Source organism: Ranitomeya variabilis, chromosome 4 (assembly GCF_051348905.1).
Source record: "Ranitomeya variabilis isolate aRanVar5 chromosome 4, aRanVar5.hap1, whole genome shotgun sequence".
Taxonomy (NCBI): Eukaryota; Metazoa; Chordata; class Amphibia; order Anura; family Dendrobatidae; genus Ranitomeya; species Ranitomeya variabilis.
In genome coordinates this window covers 734315468-734335241 of record NC_135235.1, presented here as the reverse complement: position 1 = coordinate 734335241, position 19774 = coordinate 734315468, and the positions used below count along the sequence as shown (strand labels likewise).

General features: G+C 43.1%; 1 protein-coding gene across 3 annotated transcripts in view; it reads right to left on the bottom strand.

Annotated features, from left to right (window-relative positions):
* Positions 1 to 5101: 5101 nt before the first annotated feature.
* LOC143767987 (uncharacterized) overlaps positions 5102 to 19774 on the bottom strand; it is a 35941-nt gene continuing 21268 nt past the window's right edge. For 2 of the 3 annotated variants that reach the window (XM_077256585.1, XM_077256587.1), the window contains exon 7: positions 5102 to 6493. In XM_077256585.1, coding sequence (XP_077112700.1) covers positions 5160 to 6493 — 1334 coding nt within the window. In that variant the 3' untranslated portion in view covers positions 5102 to 5159. The remainder of the gene's footprint in view (positions 6494 to 19774) is intronic. The other variant, XM_077256586.1, reaches the window with a different exon arrangement.

Below are 19774 nucleotides of genomic sequence, written 5' to 3'. Positions count from 1 at the left end.
AAAACGCAGACAGCGGCATTTAACTACCGCATCCGGCCGGGCGGCCGGAAATGACGTCATCGCCGACCCCCGTCACATGATCGGGGGTCGGCGATGCATCAAGAAGGTAACCATAGAGGTCCTTGAGACCTCTATGGTTACTGATGCCGGCCTGCTGTGAGCGCCCCCCTGTGGTCGGCGCTCACAGCACACCTGCATTTCTGCTGTATAGCAGCGATCTTATGATGATGAACTCGTAATGACCTGGAGAATCATAATGGCAGGTCAGTTTTAGCATTTAGTGAACCTAGCAAAAAAGCCAAGCAAAAAACAAGTGTGGGATTGCACTTTTTTTGCAATTTCACCGCACTTGGAATTTTATCCCTGTTTTCTAGTACACGACATGGTAAAACCAATGATGTCGTTCAAAAGTACAACTCGTCCCGCAAAAAATAAGCTCTCACATGGCCAAATTGACAGAAAAATAAAAAAGTTATGGCTCTGGGAAGGTGGGGAGCGAAAAACGAAAAAAGCTCCGGGGGTGAAGGGGTTAAAAACGTCAGCTCTGCACGCAAAAAATAAGCACTCTCTCAACCCGAGATCATGAAAAATGGATACGTGACGGATATCGGAAAATGGTGCAATTCTTTTATACTTTACCTAATAAAGAGGTGTTATTTTGGTATTTGGTTTATCCTATCAAATTCCCATATAATATTCTCACCTCAAACGCACGCTGCGCACATCATGTTTTTGTACAATTTGTCAATAGTATATATAGGTTCTCCCCGTCTGAGTTATTTTTGAAGGTCGACAAAATACGATTTTCCTGTAATTCATTTCTCACACTAGGTATAATAATGGATTTTCCCTGTGTGGGATTTTTGATGTTTATGGAGGTTGACAACTAGGTGGACAAGCCCTTCTCATTCCTCACGTTTGGTCCTGTTAAAATAAAAATCCTCATACAAACCTCCCATGGTGGCGCCGTTTCACTGGTGTCGGCGCTTGAGTTCTTGGGGCTCTGCTGAGGATTTTACGTCATGTGAGCCCTGAGCCCAATTAGCGCTGACGTCACTGTCCCCACCTTCGGACAAATCAAGCATCATGAGGCAGCCAGAGAGCAGCCGCGGCCCTGGCTTCCTGGTCATGTTCAATACGTCTGAAGGAAAGAACAGTGAAGCTGCCGCTGATCGGGTGCAGGGCTCGTGTGATGTAACAACCTCACATAAGCCCCAGGACAGTGAGTCTTGACACCAATGAAGCGGAGCCGGCACGCCAGCGGAATATGAGTGTTTTTATTTTACTGAGGCCAAACATGAGGAATGAGTTCACTGAGAAAAAAAAAAAAAAGATACATATACCGTATTTTTTGGAGTATAAGACGCACCTAGGTTTTAGAGGAGGAAATTAGGAAAACAATTGAAGCAAAAAATGTGGTCAACTCTGTACTTAATGTCCCCTATCCTGGTATATTTGGCCCCCCATCCCTATCCTGATACACATTGCCCCCTCATCCCTATTCTGACAGGAATGATCACCCTCATCCCTATACTAGTATGAAGGCCCTCATTTCATCCTGGTATGCAGGGCCCCACCCTTTTCTGATATGACTGGCCCAATCCTTATAAGTGACCCCCACCCCCATCCTGGTATGCATCGCCCTATCAGAAAATATATATAAAAAAAAAAAAATTATACTTACCTACCTGGCGCTCCCTCACAGAGTTCTGCTCCAAAGCCAGCAGCTACTTTATGCTTGTAAGCAGCACATGGCAGGGACATCACAAGCAGAGCACAGCTGCTGGAGTACTCGTCGGGACTGTCACAGCTCAGTATATAGGGGGAGGTGACTTATACACACTCACTCAAACCAGCCACATATTGGCAGATCCCAGACCTCAACCTACAGTCGTGGCCAAAAGTATTGACACCCCTGCAATTCCCAAAATGGGTCAGACAAAAGTATTGGCACCCTCAGCTTAATACTTGGTTGCACAACCTTTAGCCAAAATAACTACGACCAACTGCTTCCGGTAACCATCAATGAGTTTCTTGCAATGCTCTGCTGGAATTTTAGACCATTCTTCTTTGGCAAACTGCTCCAGGTCCCTGATATTTGAAGGGCACCTTCTCCAAACTGCCATTTTTAGATCTCTCCACAGGTGTTCTATGGGATTCAGGTCTGGACTCATTGCTGACCACCTTAGAAGTCTCCAGTGCTTTTTCTCAAACTATTTTCTAGTGCTTTTTGAAGTGTGTTTTGGGTCATTGTCCTGCTGGAAGACCCATGACCTCTGAGGGAGCTTTCTCACACTGGGCCCTACATTATGCTGCAAAATTTGTTGGTAGTCTTCAGACTTCATAATGCCATGCACACGGTCAAGCAGTCCAGTGCCAGAGGCAGCAAAGCAACCCCAAAACATCAGGGAACCTCCGCCATGTTTGACTGTAGGGACCGTGTTCTTTTCTTTGAATGCCTCTTTTTTTCTCCTGTAAACTCTATGTTGATGCCTTTGCCCAAAAAGCTCTACTTTTGTCTCATCTGACCAGAGAACATTCTTCCAAAACGTTTTAGGCTTTTTCAGGTAAGTTTTGGCAAACTCCAGCCTGGCTTTTTTATGTCTCGGGGTAAGAAGTGGGGTCTTTCTGGGTCTCCTACCATACAGTCCCATTTTATTCAGACGCCGATGGATAGTACGGGTTGACACTGTTGTACCCTCGGACTGCAGGGCAGCTTGAACTTGTTTGGATGTTAGTCGAGGTTCTTTATCCAACATCCGCACAATCTTGCATTGAAATCTCTTGTCAATTTTTCTTTTCCGTCCACATCTGGGGAGGTTAGCCACAGAGTCATGGGCTTTAAACTTCTTGATGACACTGCGCACGGTAGTCACAGGAACATTCAGGTCTTTGGAGATGGACTTGTAGCCTTGAGATTGCTCATGCTTCCTCACAATTTGGTTTCTCAAGTCCTCAGACAGTTCTTTGGTCTTCTTTCTTTTCTCCATGCTCAATGTGGTACACACAAGGACACAGGACAGAGGTTGAGTCAACTTTAATCCATGTCAACTGGCTGCAAGTGTGATTTAGTTATTGCCAACACCTGTTAGGTGCCACAGGTAAGTTACAGGTGCTGTTAATTACACAAATTAGAGAAGCATCACATGATTTTTCGAACAGTGCCAATACTTTTGTCCACCCCTTTTTTATGTTTGGTGTGGAATTATATCCAATTTGGCTTTAGGACAATTCTTTTTGTGTTTTTACATTTAAGACAAATTAAATGAAGATAATAATAACAAAGAATTTGTGTTTGCAATCATTTTCAGTAAGAAACTGAGTATTATCTGACAGAATTGCAGGGGTGTCAATACTTTTGGCCACAACTGTATATACTTTGTAAGTTTATAAGCCACTCTGGTGTCAGGAATAGATAGTATGTGAAAATACAGTATATACCGCTCAGGGAACACTTAACTTTCAGAGATAATTTCCATATTCATACTAAATAATGGCACAGATCTTTCAGACATTATGGTTGCACACATCCCTATTCTTTATAACGATATTGCACTCATTACTTGACAGACCGCAGCATGGCCATTAGTTAGAAGCTGCTATTGATCTTTGGAGCAGGTAAGTTTTCCCGGAGTGATACATATTGGGCCGTCTGAAAACGGAGTTTAGTCCAGGACAATTTGTCTCCACTACTAATTAACAGCTTGTTACACTCGGTTCTGGTGCTGCCCCCAGTTCTGGTCCCTCACCCGCTCCAGCTCCTGAGGCTGCTTCCGTACCTCTGTGAGGTCCCTGTCTGGATCCTCGTTCTCTGTCTGTTCCTCGGCGTCCTGTTGCTGCTTCTCTCTCCCCCACTTCCTGGCACGCTGCCAGCAGGCCTCCAGGGAGAATGCTTAAGACACGCGTGCGCTTACCTCCAGTCTCTTAAAAGGGACAGCATGCATTTTTTTAAAATTCCAATTAACCAATGGAAGTGCACTGATTACTACTTCTGGCCCCTCCATCATAGGGAGGGTGCCGAAGCAACGAGTATCTACTCTTGCTATTTCTGGTTCTGTTCCTGCTCTGTCTGCGCTGCTATAGCATTCTGTTTGGCACTCTGCTTATATTGTTTGTTTCCACAGAATATCAGTGATCAGTGGTTCGGCTATCCTAAGATGACACCTGTACCTACATACTCAAGTGCCATCCCGTTCCGTCACTCGCCATCCGAACTCCTGGACAACACTAAAGGTGCTGGAGCCAGCTTCCTCCCATCTACCTAGAATCTGACTTCATTCACCAGAGCCAGCTTCATATCTCATACCCGGTGTCCGCCGGTCAGCTCTACCATATCTGTTTATCCATTTATCCCGCTGGGACAGCTACCACATGTTCGGGGTCTAACTGGAGGTAGCACATGTGCCCCCCAGGTATTCCATTCTGGTCCTGTTCGAGGGATCTTACTATGGATACCTGGGGCTCACTAGTTACGTCCCCTTCGGAGCTCCCCGGACCGAGGTCCCGAGGTTTCACTCAAAAAATAAAAACCGAATGTGAACTTCATCACCTGTGCCTCCGCTTCCATTTGTTACACAGCTGTTACAATACCAAACTAGGGCACTCCCTATATGAGAAAAACACAAGAATTATACTGTATTTTCACATACTATCTATTCCTGACACTGGAGTGGCTTATAAACGTACGAAGTATATAGTTTCAGGTCTGGGATCTGCCAATATGTGGCTAGGTTTCTGAGTATTTCGGATAACATGATTTTAGTTTTTTGTCTAGTTTCGCTTGAATATAGGTCAATATTAAATATTCTCCTGATGAGTCGCCTTTGGGGAGGACGATGAAACCCGTAGAAATGGAGAGTGAGTGTGTATACGTCACCTCACCGTATACACTGAACTGTGGGGTACATGTTTTTTCTATTAGTCGCCTACTGACTAACCTTCAGGGGGTAAATTATGGTTATAGTTTAACATTTGGAGTTAATAAAGTTTAGTTTTATCCTTTTGTCAGCAAACATGAGGAATGACAAGAGACAACCCATTAAAGAAAATTAAATTTTGGTTAAAACTATTCCAACATTATGAACATAAAAAAGGCTTCTCCCCATGTGACGTCTCTGATGTTTATTAACAGTTGATTTCCAAGTAAAATATTTCCCACATTAAGAAAATGAAAAAGGCTTCTCCTCTGTGTGACTGCTCTGATGTCTAACTAAAAGCGCTTTCCATTTAAAACATTTCCCACATTCTGAACAGGAAAAAGGCTTCTCCCCTGTGTGGGTTCTATGGTGGTTAACAAGATGCCATTTGTGGTTAAAACATTTCCCACATTCTGAACAGGAAAAAGGCTTCTCCCCTGTGTGGGTTCTATGATGACTAACCAAAAGTGATTTCTGGATAAAACATTTCCCACATTCTGAACATGAAAAAGGCTTCTCCCCTGTGTGAGTTATTTGGTGTCTAACAAGATTCTCTTTGAGGGTAAAACATTTCTCACACTCTGAACAGGAAAAAGGCTTCTCCCCTGTGTGAGTTCTATGGTGGTTAACAAGATGCCATTTGTGGTTAAAACATTTCCCACATTCTGAACAGGAAAAAGGCTTCTCCCCTGTGTGAGTTCTCTGGTGGTTAACAAGATGCCATTTGTGGTTAAAACATTTCCCACATTCTGAACAGGAAAAAGGCTTCTCCCCTGTGTGAGTTATTTGGTGTCTAACAAGATACCATTTCAGGCTAAAACTTTTCCCACATTCTGAACAGGAAAAAGGCTTCTCCCCTGTGTGGGTTATTTTATGGCTATCAAGATTTATTTTCCATTTAAAACATTTCCCACATTCTGAACATGAAAAAGGCTTCTCCCCTGTGTGAGTTCTCTCATGTGTAACAAGACGTGACTTCTGAGTAAAACATTTCCCACATTCTGAACATGAAAAAGGCTTCTCCCCTGTGTGTGTTCTCTGGTGGCTATCAAGAATCGATTTCCGGTTAAAACATTTCCCACATTCTGAACATGAAAAAGGCTTCTCTCCTGTGTGGATTCTTTGGTGTTTATCAAGATTCACTTTCTGGTTAAAACATTTCCCACATTCTGAACAAGAAAAAGGCTTCTCCCCCGTGTGAGTTCTATGGTGAGTAACAAGCAGTGATTTATGTGCAAACCATTTCCCACATTCTGGACAGGAAAAAGGCTTCTCCCCTGTGTGAGTTCTTTGGTGTCTAACAAAATGTGATTTCTTGCTAAAACATTTCCCACATTCTGAACATGAAAATGACTTCTTTGCTTTAGGAGCAGTTTGTTTTTTAATGCCTCTTTTGTGACTTTGATTTTCCTTAGTAATCAGTAATGAATCAGAAGATGGGACCTGTTTCATAGGATCAGATGATATATCTGCAGTAACAGCAATCATTTCAGTTGTATCTTGTACGATCTCAAGATCATCAGATTTAAAAATTGAAGATGTCAGCTGTCCCTCTGATCTCCTGGTACAGTCATCTGCTAAGATAAAAAACATTTATTTTTAATAAAATATCCTTGATTTTTAGATTATTGAACATTTCTACTTAAACTGTCCATACAAATTGCAAGCTATGTAAAAAATATTTAATTAATTATTTACCAAGACAATGACAGTTCACAGTCTAATAGAAAACCTTGTTGGATGAACCAGTAGTGCGTGGTGTTCAACTGTTTGTTCATTCTGCCTCCCAAATATCAAATAAAAAGAAACTAATCATTGTTATGTAGGCGAAAATGAAACCAATTCTTATCTCACAAAAACAAGTCCCCACTTAGGTCTATCATCTGTCAATGGAAAAACAGGTTCCCACACTATTAGTGGTTCAAAGGCTGTTGAAAAGCAACAGCGTTTCTATAAACCAATCCAGCAAAATCAGCTTTCACTTCTGAGTCTTGCAGTGGGACTCAAACAACATTTAGGATCCCTGTATTTAGCAATATTATAGTGAGAAGAATCCACTTAATTTGTGGTGTGTGTCCCCTAGAGCACAATCTGGGCACTATGTGCTGGGTAATAAAATGGCAAATGTGTAATTTTCTATCTCCAACATCCACTGCATGTTAATTTCCGGAAAGTGGCTGTGGAGTCATAGTATTAATTCCTCTTACACACGTTGTCTAAATTGTTGGTACCGCTCACTTAATGACAGAAAAACCCACAATGGTCACAGAAATATCTTGAATCTGACAATCTGACAAGTAATAATAAATCAAAAATCTATGAAAATGAACAAATGAAAGTCAGACATTGCTTTTCAACCATGCTTCCACAGAATTAAAAAAAAAAATAAAACTCAGAAAATAGGCCTGGACAGAAATTATGGTACCCTTAATTAACCGCTTCTTGACCGAAAACGGTAAACATCAGCGCTAGCAGGGCTTTGTGCAGCACTGACTTTTGTCTACAGTTTTGTGCTCATCAGGACCCCCACGTACCTTATAACAAGGAGATTCCGGCGCACAACACTTCCTGTGACCCCTGCCCTCATTGACACCTGATGGTTCAGGTCCTGATGACGTCAGCGTCACACCAGCCAATGAGACAAATCACTAGGAAAGTTGATTGTAGCAACGAACTTTCCCAGTCGATCTGCCTCATAAAAACGCTATTTCTCCTCAGATCTCATCAGTGAGAGATTAGAGGAGAAACAGTGTTAGAAGTGCTGCTGGCAACAGATGTGTCTGTCAGCGATCTTGCTATAAAGTAAAAAAAAAAAAAAAAATAAGGCAGGTTAGGGTTAGTGCCATAGTTAGGGTTAGTGTTGGGGCTAATGTTAGGGTTACTGTTAGGCTAAAGTTAGGGTTACTGTTAAAGTTAAGGATACTGTTAGGCTAAAGTTAGAGTTTATTCTAAAGTTAGGGTTAGGCTTAAAAATAAGGCTTTTCTCAATTGTGTCCTCAAAATTTTGGTCACCTCAGTAATGTCATGTCAGTCACATCACAACAGAGTTTTCTATTTCCAGAAAAATAAAAACGAGTAAAATGGCCAGTCAGTATTATAGTGTAGAGGAGGCTTATGCATTTTTATGTTCTGATAGCTAAGAAAGTGCAGTGTCAGATGGCGATGTGGATTTCGAGGGCTTTAGTAGCATAGCTCAGAAATGAGCAGTGATTCTGGTCCATCCTCACACACAAGGACCAGTACAACAAAAAGGACAAATAGCGCTTCTGGAGAAATGTCTCCAACTCAGGGAACAATGCCCAGTACTAGCGCTGTCCCTAGTGCTCGTGAATTGGCGCACACCAATGTCCAAGGAGCGTTGCCTCTTGATGTAGAATTTCCCAGATGGGAGACTTCGGATTCGGCTACTCCAGTCATCCCTAATTTTAGTGCCATTCCTGGTATAAATGTGGAGGTGGAAAATTTTGGACCAGTTAATTTTTTTTATTTGTTTTTGACAGATAGCTTGCTAGAGCATATTGTCCTACAAATTTATATGCGTCCCAATTCATCTGCCAGAATCCACAATCCTATTATGCTAGGTCAAATTTATGGATACCAACTTATGTCCTAGAAAGAAAAAGTTTTTTAGGACTTACATTCGTTATGGTGCTTGTTAAAAAAAAACCAGCATTCGGTCCTATTGGTCCAACCGCCCTGTTCAAGCCACCCCTATGTTTTCTGCCGTTCTTCCTAGGACCCGTTATGAAATGCTCATGAGATTTTAGCATTTTAACGACAATAGTCAATGCCTGCCCAGAAATGCCCCAGAACATGACATACTATTCAAAATCAGACCCATCATCAAAGACTTGACAGAAAAGTTCTTAAAGCTTTACACCAAACAGAAAACATTTCCATTGATGAATCCCTTGTAAAATTCAAAGGAAGACTGCACCTCAAGCAATTTATTCCTTCTAAGAGGGCAAGGTTCAGTATAAAGCTCTATAAAATGTGCGACAATTCAATTTATGAGGGGAAAGATAGCCAACTAAACCCACCAGGATGCCCTACTTACCTGGGGACATGTGGAAAAATCGTTTGGGAGCTGATAACTCCATTATTACAAAAAGGCTACAATCTCTACGTTGACAACTACTACACCAGCATACCCCCATTTATAAGTCTGGTTGAACTTAACATGGGGGCTTGTGGGACCATTTGCAAAAACTGTCAGGAGCTTCCACAATCATTGGTCAACGAAAAGTTCCGAAAGGGGCCGTCAGGGGCATTACGCAATGAAAAGCTGCTTGCCCTTATGTATAAGGATAAAAAAAGATATTTTTATCCTGAGCTTGATCCACATAGATGCCACAAGGGCCACTGCAGACCAACAGGGATCCACTACTCCAAAACCTGTGTCTGTCATTGACTACAACAAATATATGGGGGGTGTGGACCTTGCAGACCAGGTTCTACAGCCATACCAGGTATCAAGATAATCATATACCTGGTATAAAAAGTTAGTCATTTATTTGTTTCAGGTGGCCTCATATAATTCTTTTTGTGTCAAACAAAAAAGCCAGAAATGCAGATACTTTCCTTGATTATCAGGAAAAGGTCATTTAAATTCTTGTTTTTGAAAATGTTGCCCAGCCAATCCTTTAGAATCTGAAGATGTCAGAAGACTCACTGAGCGACATTTTATTGCACTCATTCCAGCAATTGAAACAGGAAAGATCCCCCAGAGAAGAGGTCGTGTATGTTCCAAGAGAGGAATGAGGCATGATACCCGCTATTATTGCCCACAATGCCCATCATTGCCAGCCGATTGCCTCCATGACTGATTTAAAATCTTCCACACAGAACCACGTTTTTAAACTGTTTTGACATTCAAGCATTTGGTTTATTTAGTGACAGACACATTTGAGTAGAGCTGACTTAACAATTTCCGGGGGTAGGTGGGGGGATGTCTCCAGAGACACAAGCTGGGCACAATATATTGGGCACTACAATGACTTTTTTGCAATTTTTGCTCTAAAACTTCCACTACGTGTTTCTGGAAATCATCCATGTAGTGAAAATGGTCACTATATCCATAGATGAATAACCAGAGGGGTGTCATTTCCAAAATGGGGTCACTTCAGGAGGGATTCTGTTGTTCTGGCACTTAGCGGCTCTCCAAAGTGCCATAACAGCAGAATCCCCCCTGAAGCGACCCCATTTTGAAAATGACACCCCTCTGGGAATTGGAAATGACACCCCTCTGCAAAAATTCATCTATGGGTGTAGTGACCATTTACCTATCTACCTGTTTTCCAATGTACATTCTGAGGTTAAACCAACATTTTAGTGGTAAAAATGTAATTATTTTTTCTTCTCTGCCCAATGTTATAATTGTAGTGCTCACTGCACTACTAGAAGAATTATTTCAGAAAAGTATTTTGTAAAATGCAGTCACTTTTGGGGGCTTATGCTGTTCTGTCACCTCAGGGACTCTCACAATGTGACATGTCACCCACAAAAAATTCCAGCAAAATCTGCTCAATATGGCGCTCCTTCCCTTAAGAGCTCTGCCATGTGCCAAAACAGTGGTTTACTCCCACATACAGTGCCTTGCGAAAGTATTCGGCCCCCTGGAACTTTTCAACCTTTTCCACATATCATGCTTCAAACATAAAGATACCTTGATGAAGAATCAACAACAAGTGGAACACAATTGTGAAGTTGAACGAAATTTATTGCTTATTTTAAATTTTTGTGGAAATTCAAAAACTGAAAAGTGGGGCGTGCAATATTATTCGGCCCCTTTACTATCAGTGCAGCAGACTCCCTCCAGAAGTTCATTGTGGATCTCTGAATGATCCAATGTTGTCCTAAATGCCTAATGATGATAAATATAATCCACCTGTGTGTAATCAAGTCTCCGTATAAATGCACCTGCTCTGTGATAGTCTCAGGGTTCTGTATGAAGCACAGAGAGCATCATGAAGACCAAGGAACACAACACGCTGGTCCGTGATACTGTTGTGGAGAAGTTTAAAGCCGGATTTGGATACAAAATGATTTCCAAAACTTTAAACCTCCCAAGGAGCACTGTGCAAGCAATCATATTGAAATGGAAGGAGTATCATACCACTGCAAATCTACCAAGACCCGGCCATCCCTCTAAACTTTAATCTCAAACAAGGAGAAGACTGATCAGAGATGCAGCCAAGAGGCCCATGATCACTCTGGATGAACTGCAGAGATCTACAGCTGAGGTGGGACAGTCTGTCCATAGGACAACAATCAGTCGTACACTGCACAAATCTGGCCTTTATGGGAGAGTGGCAAGAAGAAAGCCATTTCTCAAAGATATCCATAAAAAGTGTCGTTTACAGTTTGCAACAAGCCACCTGGGAGACACACCAAACATGTGGAAGAAGGTACTCTGGTCAGATGAAACCAAAACCGAACTTTTTGACAACAATGCCAAACGATATGTTTGGCATAAAGGCAACACACCTCATCACCCTGAACACACCATCCCCACTGTCAAACATGGCGGTGGCAGCATCATGGTTTGGGCCTGCTTTTCTTCAGCAGGGACAGGGAAGGTGGTTAAAATTGATGGGAAGATGGATGGAGCCAAATACAGGACCATTCTTGAAGAAAACCTGTTGGAGTCTGCAAAAGACCTGAGATTGGGACGGAGATTTGTCTTCCAACAAGACAATGATCCCAAACATAAAGCAAAATCTACAATGGAATGGTTCACAAATAAACGTATCCAGGTGTTAGAATGGCCAAGTCAAAGTCCAGACCTCAATCCAATCGAGAATCTGTGGAAAGAGCTGAAAACTGCTGTTCACAAAGATCTCCATCAAACCTCACTGAGCTCGAGCTGTTTGCCAAGCAAGAATGGGAAAGAATTTCAGTCTCTCGATGTACAAATCTGATAGAGACATACCCCAAGACACTTGTAATCCCAGCAAAAGGTGGTGCAACAAAGTATTAAGTTAAAGGGGCAGAATAATATTGCACGCCCCACTTTTCAGTTTTTGATTTTCCACAAAAATGTAAAATAACCAATAAATTTCGTTCAACTTCACAATTGTTTTCCACTTGTTGTTGATTCTTCACCAAAAATTTACATTTGGTATCTTTATGTTTGAAGCTTGATATGTGGGAAAAGGTTGAAAAGTTCCAGGGAGCCGAATACTTTCGCAAGGCACTGTATAGGATGTGAGCATACACAGGACAAATTGCACAACAACTTTTGGGGTCCAATTTCTCCTGTTACCCTTTTAGAAAAAAATTGAGGGTGAAAAGTTCATTTGTTCTGGAAAAAATATGAGTTTTTATTTTCATGGCTCTGCGTAATTAACTTCTGTGAAGCACTTGGGGGTTCAAAGTGCCCACCACACATCTAGATAAGTTCCTTGGGGGGTCTAGTTTCCAAAATGGGGTCACTTGTGGGGTGTTTCCACTGTTTAGGCACATCAGGGGCTCTCCAAACGCGACATGGCAACCGCTAATTATTCCAGTAGATTTTACATTCAAAAAGCCTTCCCTTCCGAGCCCTGCCGTGCACCCAAACAGTAAATTTCCCCACATATGGGGTATCTGCATGCTAAGGAGAAATTGCAAAACAAAATGTATAGTCCATTTTCTCCTGTTACCCTTGTGAAAGTAAAAAAAAATTAGGTCTAAAGGAACATTTTTGTGAAAGAAAAGTAAATATCTATTTTTTCCTTCCACCTTCCATTCGTTGCTGTGAAGCACCTGAAGGGTTAGTAAACTTCTTGAATGTGGTTTTGAGCACCTTGAGGGGTGCAGTTTTTAGAATGGTGTCACTTTTGGGTATTTTCTGTCATATTGACCCCCCCAAACTCACTTCAAATGTGATGTGGTCCCTAAAAAAATGGTTTTGTAAATTTTGTTCTAAAAATGAGAAATTGCTGGGCAACTTTTAACCCTTATAACTTCCTAACAAAAAAAAAAAATTGTTTCCAAAATTGTGCTGATGTAAAGTAGACATGAGGGAAATGTTATTTATTAACTATTTTGTGTGTTATGACTCTCTGATTTAAGAGCATAAAAATAAAAATTTTGAAAACTGCGAAATTTTCAAACTTTTCGCCAAATTTCCATTTTTTAAACAAATAAACGCAAGTTATATCAAATAAATTTTTATCACCATCTTAAAGTACAGTATGTCACAAGAAAACAATCTCAGAATCACCAGGCTTCGTTGAAGCGTTTTAGAGTTATGACCTCATAAAGTGACACTGATCAGAATTGAAAAATTTGGCCTGGTAACTAAGGCAAAAACAGGCACTGGCGCAAAAGGGTTAGTATTTTGCTGCAACAACCTTTTGAGGCAATCACTGCAATGAAACGATTCCTGTAACTGTCGATGAGACTTCTGCACCTCTTGACAGGTATTTTGGCCACTCCTCAAGAGCAAACTGATCTAGTTGTCTCATTTTTGAAGGTTGCCTTTTCCAGATGGCATTTTTCAGTTCTTTACAAAGATGCTCAATAGGATTTAGGTCAGGGCTCATAGAAGGCCACTTCAGAATAGTCCAATGTTTTCCTCTTAGCCATTGTTGGGTGTTTTTAGCTGTGTGTTTTGGGTCATTATCCTGTTGCAAGACCCATGACCTGCGCCTTAGACCAAACTTTCTGACACTGGGCAGCACATTTCTCTGTAGAATCCCTTGATAGTCTTGAGATTTCATTGCACCCTGCACAGATTCTAGACACCCTGTTGTGAATTCGCTTTTTGCTCCCTCTAGTGGTTACTAGTTTTTTGACTCTGGTTTTTCTGTCATTCCTTTTATCCGCACCTGGGTCGTTAGTTAGGGGTGTTGCTATATAAGCTCCCTGGACCTTCAGTGCAATGCCTGGCAACGTAGTTATCAGAGCTAGTCTGCTGTGCTCTTGTCTACTGATCCTGGTTCCAGTTATATCAGCTAAGTCTGCCTTTTTGCTTTTTGTTTCGGTTTTGTATTTTTGTCCAGCTTGTTCCAAATCTATATCCTGATCTTTGCTGGAAGCTCTAGGGGGCTGGTGTTCTCCCCCCGGACCGTTAGACGGTTCGGGGGTTCTTGAATTTCCAGTGTGGATTTTGATAGGGTTTTTGTTGACCATATAAGTTACCTTTCTTTATTCTGCTATCAGTAAGCGGGCCTCTCTGTGCTAAACCTGGTTCATTTCTGTGTTTGTCATTTCCTCTTACCTCACCGTTATTATTTGTGGGGGGCTTCTATCCAGCTTTGGGGTCCCCTTCTCTGGAGGCAAGAAAGGTCTTTGTTTTTCCTCTACTAGGGGTAGTTAGATTCTCCGGCTGGAGCGTGTCATCTAGAATCATCGTAGGAATGATCCCCGGCTACTTCTAGTGTTGGCGTTAGGAGTAGATATATGGTCAACCCAGTTACCACTGCCCTATGAGCTGGTTTTTTGTATTCTGCAGACTTCCACGTTCCTCTGAGACCCTCGCCATTGGGGTCATAACAGTTTGCCAGGCCCGTATTAAATGTTTAATGCATTGCAGAAGAGGGATTATAAGAAAGAAGATTCTGAGTTTTTTTTTTTTTCTTCTTCCCCTTTACCTCAGAGTGGCTATGCTTGCTGCAGACATGAATGTCCAGACCTTGATTACAAGTGTGGACCAGCTGGCTACTCGTGTGCAGGGCATACAAGACTATGTTATCAGAAATCCTAGGACAGAACCTAAAATACCGATTCCTGAACTGTTTTCCGGAGACAGGTTTAAGTTTAGGAATTTCGTGAATAATTGTAAATTGTTTTTGTCCCTGAGACCCTGTTCATCTGGAGACTCTGCTCAGCAAGTAAAAATTGTTATTTCGTTCTTACGGGGCGACCCTCAGGATTGGGCTTTTTCGCTGGCGCCAGGAGATCCGGCATTGGCTGATATTGATGCGTTTTTTCTGGCGCTCGGTTTGCTTTATGAGGAACCCAATCTTGAGATTCAGGCAGAAAAGGCCTTGCTGGCTATGTCTCAGGGACAGGACGAGGCTGAAGTGTATTGCCAAAAATTTCGGAAATGGTCCGTGCTGACACATTGGAACGAGTGTGCACTGGCCGCTAATTTTAGAAATGGCCTTTCTGAAGCCATTAAGAATGTTATGGTGGGTTTTCCCATTCCCACAGGTCTGAATGATACTATGGCACTGGCTATTCAAATTGACCGGCGGTTGCGGGAGCGCAAAACCGCAAATTCCCTCATGTTGTTGTCTGAACAGACACCTAATTCGGTGCAATGTGATAGAAAAACCGCAAATTCCCTCATGGTGTTGTCTGAACAGACACCTGATTTAATGCAATGTGATAGAATCCTGACTAGAAATGAGCGGAAAATTCATAGACGCCGGAATGGCTTGTGCTACTACTGTGGTGATTCTACACATGTTATCTCAGCATGCTCTAAACGTATAGCTAAGGTTGTTAGTCCTGTCACCGTTGGTAATTTGCAACCTAAATTTATTCTGTCTGTAACTTTGATTTGCTCACTGTCGTCTTATCCTGTCATGGCGTTTGTAGATTCAGGTGCTGCCCTGAGTCTTATGGATCTGTCATTTGCTAAGCGCTGTGGTTTTTCTCTTGAACCATTGGAAAATCCTATTCCTCTTAGGGGTATTGATGCTACGCCATTGGCAGCAAATAAACCGCAGTATTGGACACAAGTTACCATGTGCATGACTCCTGAACACCGCGAGGTGATACGTTTCCTGGTTTTACATAAAATGCATGATTTGGTTGTTTTAGGGCTGCCATGGTTACAGACCCATAATCCAGTCCTGGACTGGAAGGCTATGTCAGTCTCAAGTTGGGGCTGTCGTGGTATTCATGGGGATTCCCTGCCTGTGTCTATTGCTTCTTCTACGCCTTCGGAAGTTCCTGAGTATTTGTCTGATTATCAGGATGTCTTCAGTGAGTCTGAGTCCAGTGCACTGCCTCCGCATAGGGACTGTGACTGTGCTATAGATTTGATCCCTGGCAGTAAATTTCCTAAGGGAAGACTGTTTAATCTGTCGGTACCCGAACATACCGCTATGCGTTCATATATCAAGGAGTCTCTGGAGAAAGGACATATTCGTCCGTCTTCTTCCCCTCTTGGTGCGGGATTCTTTTTTGTGGCAAAAAAGGACGGATCTTTGAGGCCTTGTATTGATTATCGGCTTTTAAATAAGATCACTGTCAAATTTCAGTATCCTTTACCGCTGTTGTCTGACTTGTTTGCCCGGATTAAGGGTGCCAAGTGGTTCACCAAGATAGACCTTCGTGGTGCGTACAACCTTGTGCGCATTAAGCAAGGTGATGAATGGAAAACCGCATTCAATACGCCCGAAGGTCATTTTGAGTACTTGGTGATGCCTTTTGGGCTCTCCAATGCGCCTTCAGTTTTTCAGTCCTTTATGCATGACATCTTCCGGAAGTATCTGGATAAATTTTTGATTGTTTATCTGGATGATATTTTGGTTTTTTCTGATAATTGGGATTCACATGTGGAGCAGGTCAGGTTGGTCTTTAAAATTTTGCGTGAAAATTCTTTGTTTGTCAAGGGCTCAAAGTGTCTCTTTGGTGTACAGAAGGTTCCCTTTTTGGGGTTCATTTTTTCCCCTTCTGCTGTGGAGATGGACCCAGTCAAGGTCCGAGCTATTCTTGATTGGACTCAGCCCTCGTCAGTTAAGAGTCTTCAGAAATTCTTGGGTTTCGCTAACTTCTACCGTCGTTTTATCGCTAATTTTTCTAGCATTGTGAAACCTTTGACGGATATGACCAAGAAGGGCTCCGATGTAGCCAACTGGGCTCCTGCTGCCGTGGGGGCTTTCCAGGAGTTGAAACGCCGGTTTACTTCGGCGCCTGTTTTGTGCCAGCCCGATGTCTCACTTCCCTTTCAGGTTGAGGTGGATGCTTCAGAGATTGGAGCGGGGGCCGTTTTGTCGCAGAGAGGCCCTGGTTGCTCTGTTATGAAACCTTGTGCCTTTTTCTCTAGGAAGTTTTCGCCTGCCGAGCGAAATTATGATGTGGGCAATCGGGAGTTGTTGGCCATGAAATGGGCATTTGAGGAGTGGCGTCATTGGCTCGAGGGTGCTAAGCATCGTGTGGTGGTCTTGACTGATCACAAAAATCTGATGTATCTCGAGTCTGCTAAACGCCTTAATCCGAGACAGGCCCGCTGGTCATTGTTTTTCTCCCGCTTTGATTTTGTTGTCTCGTATTTACCAGGTTCAAAGAATGTGAAGGCCGATGCTCTTTCTAGGAGCTTTGTGCCTGATGCTCCTGAAGTCGCTGATCCTGTTGGTATTCTTAAAGATGGAGTTATCTTGTCAGCTATTTCTCCGGATCTGCGACGTGTGTTGCAGAGATTTCAGGCGGATAGGCCTGAGTCTTGTCCACCTGACAGACTGTTTGTCCCGGATAAGTGGACCAGCAGAGTCATTTCCGAGGTTCATTCCTCGGTGTTGGCAGGTCACCCGGGAATTTTTGGCACCAGAGATCTGGTGGCCAGGTCCTTTTGGTGGCCTTCTTTGTCAAGGGATGTGCGGTCATTTGTGCAGTCCTGTGGGACTTGTGCTCGAGCTAAGCCTTGCTGTTCTCGTGCCAGCGGTTTGCTCTTGCCCTTGCCTGTCCCGAAGAGACCTTGGACACATATCTCCATGGATTTCATTTCTGATCTTCCGCTATCTCAGGGCATGTCCGTTATCTGGGTGATATGTGATCGCTTCTCCAAGATGGTCCATTTGGTTCCTTTGCCTAAGCTGCCTTCCTCTTCCGATCTGGTTCCTGTGTTTTTCCAGAACGTGGTTCGTTTGCACGGCATCCCTGAGAATATTGTGTCAGACAGAGGATCCCAGTTCGTTTCCAGGTTCTGGCGATCCTTTTGTAGTAGGATGGGCATTGATTTGTCGTTTTCGTCTGCTTTCCATCCTCAGACTAATGGACAGACGGAGCGAACCAATCAGACTTTGGAGGCTTATTTGAGGTGTTTTGTCTCTGCTGATCAGGACGATTGGGTGAAATTCTTGCCGTTGGCTGAGTTTGCCCTTAATAATCGGGCTAGTTCCGCCACCTTGGTTTCGCCTTTTTTCTGCAACTCTGGTTTCCATCCTCGCTTTTCTTCGGGTCATGTGGAGCCTTCTGACTGTCCTGGGGTGGATTCTGTGGTGGATAGGTTGCAGCGGATCTGGAATCATGTGGTGGACAACTTGAAGTTGTCACAGGAGAGGGCTCAGCGCTTTGCCAACCGCCGCCGCGGTGTGGGTCCCCGACTACGCGTTGGGGATTTGGTGTGGCTTTCTTCCCGCTTTGTTCCTATGAAGGTCTCCTCTCCCAAGTTTAAACCTCGTTTTATTGGGCCTTACAAGATATTGGAAATCCTTAATCCTGTATCTTTTCGTCTGGATCTTCCTGTGTCGTTTGCTATTCACAATGTATTTCATAGGTCCTTGTTGCGGCGGTACATTGTGCCTGTAGTTCCTTCTGCTGAGCCTCCTGCTCCGGTGTTGGTTGAGGGCGAGTTGGAGTACGTGGTGGAGAAGATCTTGGATTCTCGCCTCTCCAGGCGGAGGCTTCAGTACCTGGTCAAGTGGAAGGGCTATGGTCAGGAGGATAATTCCTGGGTGGTCGCCTCTGATGTTCATGCGGCCGATTTAGTTCGTGCCTTTCATGCCGCTCATCCTGATCGCCCTGGTGGTCGTGGTGAGGGTTCGGTGACCCCTCACTAAGGGGGGGGTACTGTTGTGAATTCGCTTTTTGCTCCCTCTAGTGGTTACTAGTTTTTTGACTCTGGTTTTTCTGTCATTCCTTTTATCCGCACCTGGGTCGTTAGTTAGGGGTGTTGCTATATAAGCTCCCTGGACCTTCAGTGCAATGCCTGGCAACGTAGTTATCAGAGCTAGTCTGCTGTGCTCTTGTCTACTGATCCTGGTTCCAGTTATATCAGCTAAGTCTGCCTTTTTGCTTTTTGTTTCGGTTTTGTATTTTTGTCCAGCTTGTTCCAAATCTATATCCTGATCTTTGCTGGAAGCTCTAGGGGGCTGGTGTTCTCCCCCCGGACCGTTAGACGGTTCGGGGGTTCTTGAATTTCCAGTGTGGATTTTGATAGGGTTTTTGTTGACCATATAAGTTACCTTTCTTTATTCTGCTATCAGTAAGCGGGCCTCTCTGTGCTAAACCTGGTTCATTTCTGTGTTTGTCATTTCCTCTTACCTCACCGTTATTATTTGTGGGGGGCTTCTATCCAGCTTTGGGGTCCCCTTCTCTGGAGGCAAGAAAGGTCTTTGTTTTTCCTCTACTAGGGGTAGTTAGATTCTCCGGCTGGAGCGTGTCATCTAGAATCATCGTAGGAATGATCCCCGGCTACTTCTAGTGTTGGCGTTAGGAGTAGATATATGGTCAACCCAGTTACCACTGCCCTATGAGCTGGTTTTTTGTATTCTGCAGACTTCCACGTTCCTCTGAGACCCTCGCCATTGGGGTCATAACAACACCCTGTGCCGGATGCAGCATACAGCTCCAGAACATAACAGGGCCTCCTCCATGTTTCACAGTAGGGACAATGCTCTTTTCTTAATATGCTTCATTTGTCTGCTTGTGAACATAGAGCTGATGTGCCTTGTCAAAAAGTTCCATTTTTGTCTCATCTGTCCATAGGACATTCTCCCAGAAGCTTTGTGGCTTGTCAACATGTAGTTTGGCAAATTCCAGTCTGGCTTTTTTATGATTTTTTTTCAAGAATGGTGTCTTCCTTGATTGTCTCCCATGAAGTCCACTTTAGCTCTTACAACGCCAGATGGTGCGATCTGACACTGATGTTCCTTGAGCTTGAAGTTCACCTTTAATCTGTTTAGAAGATTTTCTTTTGT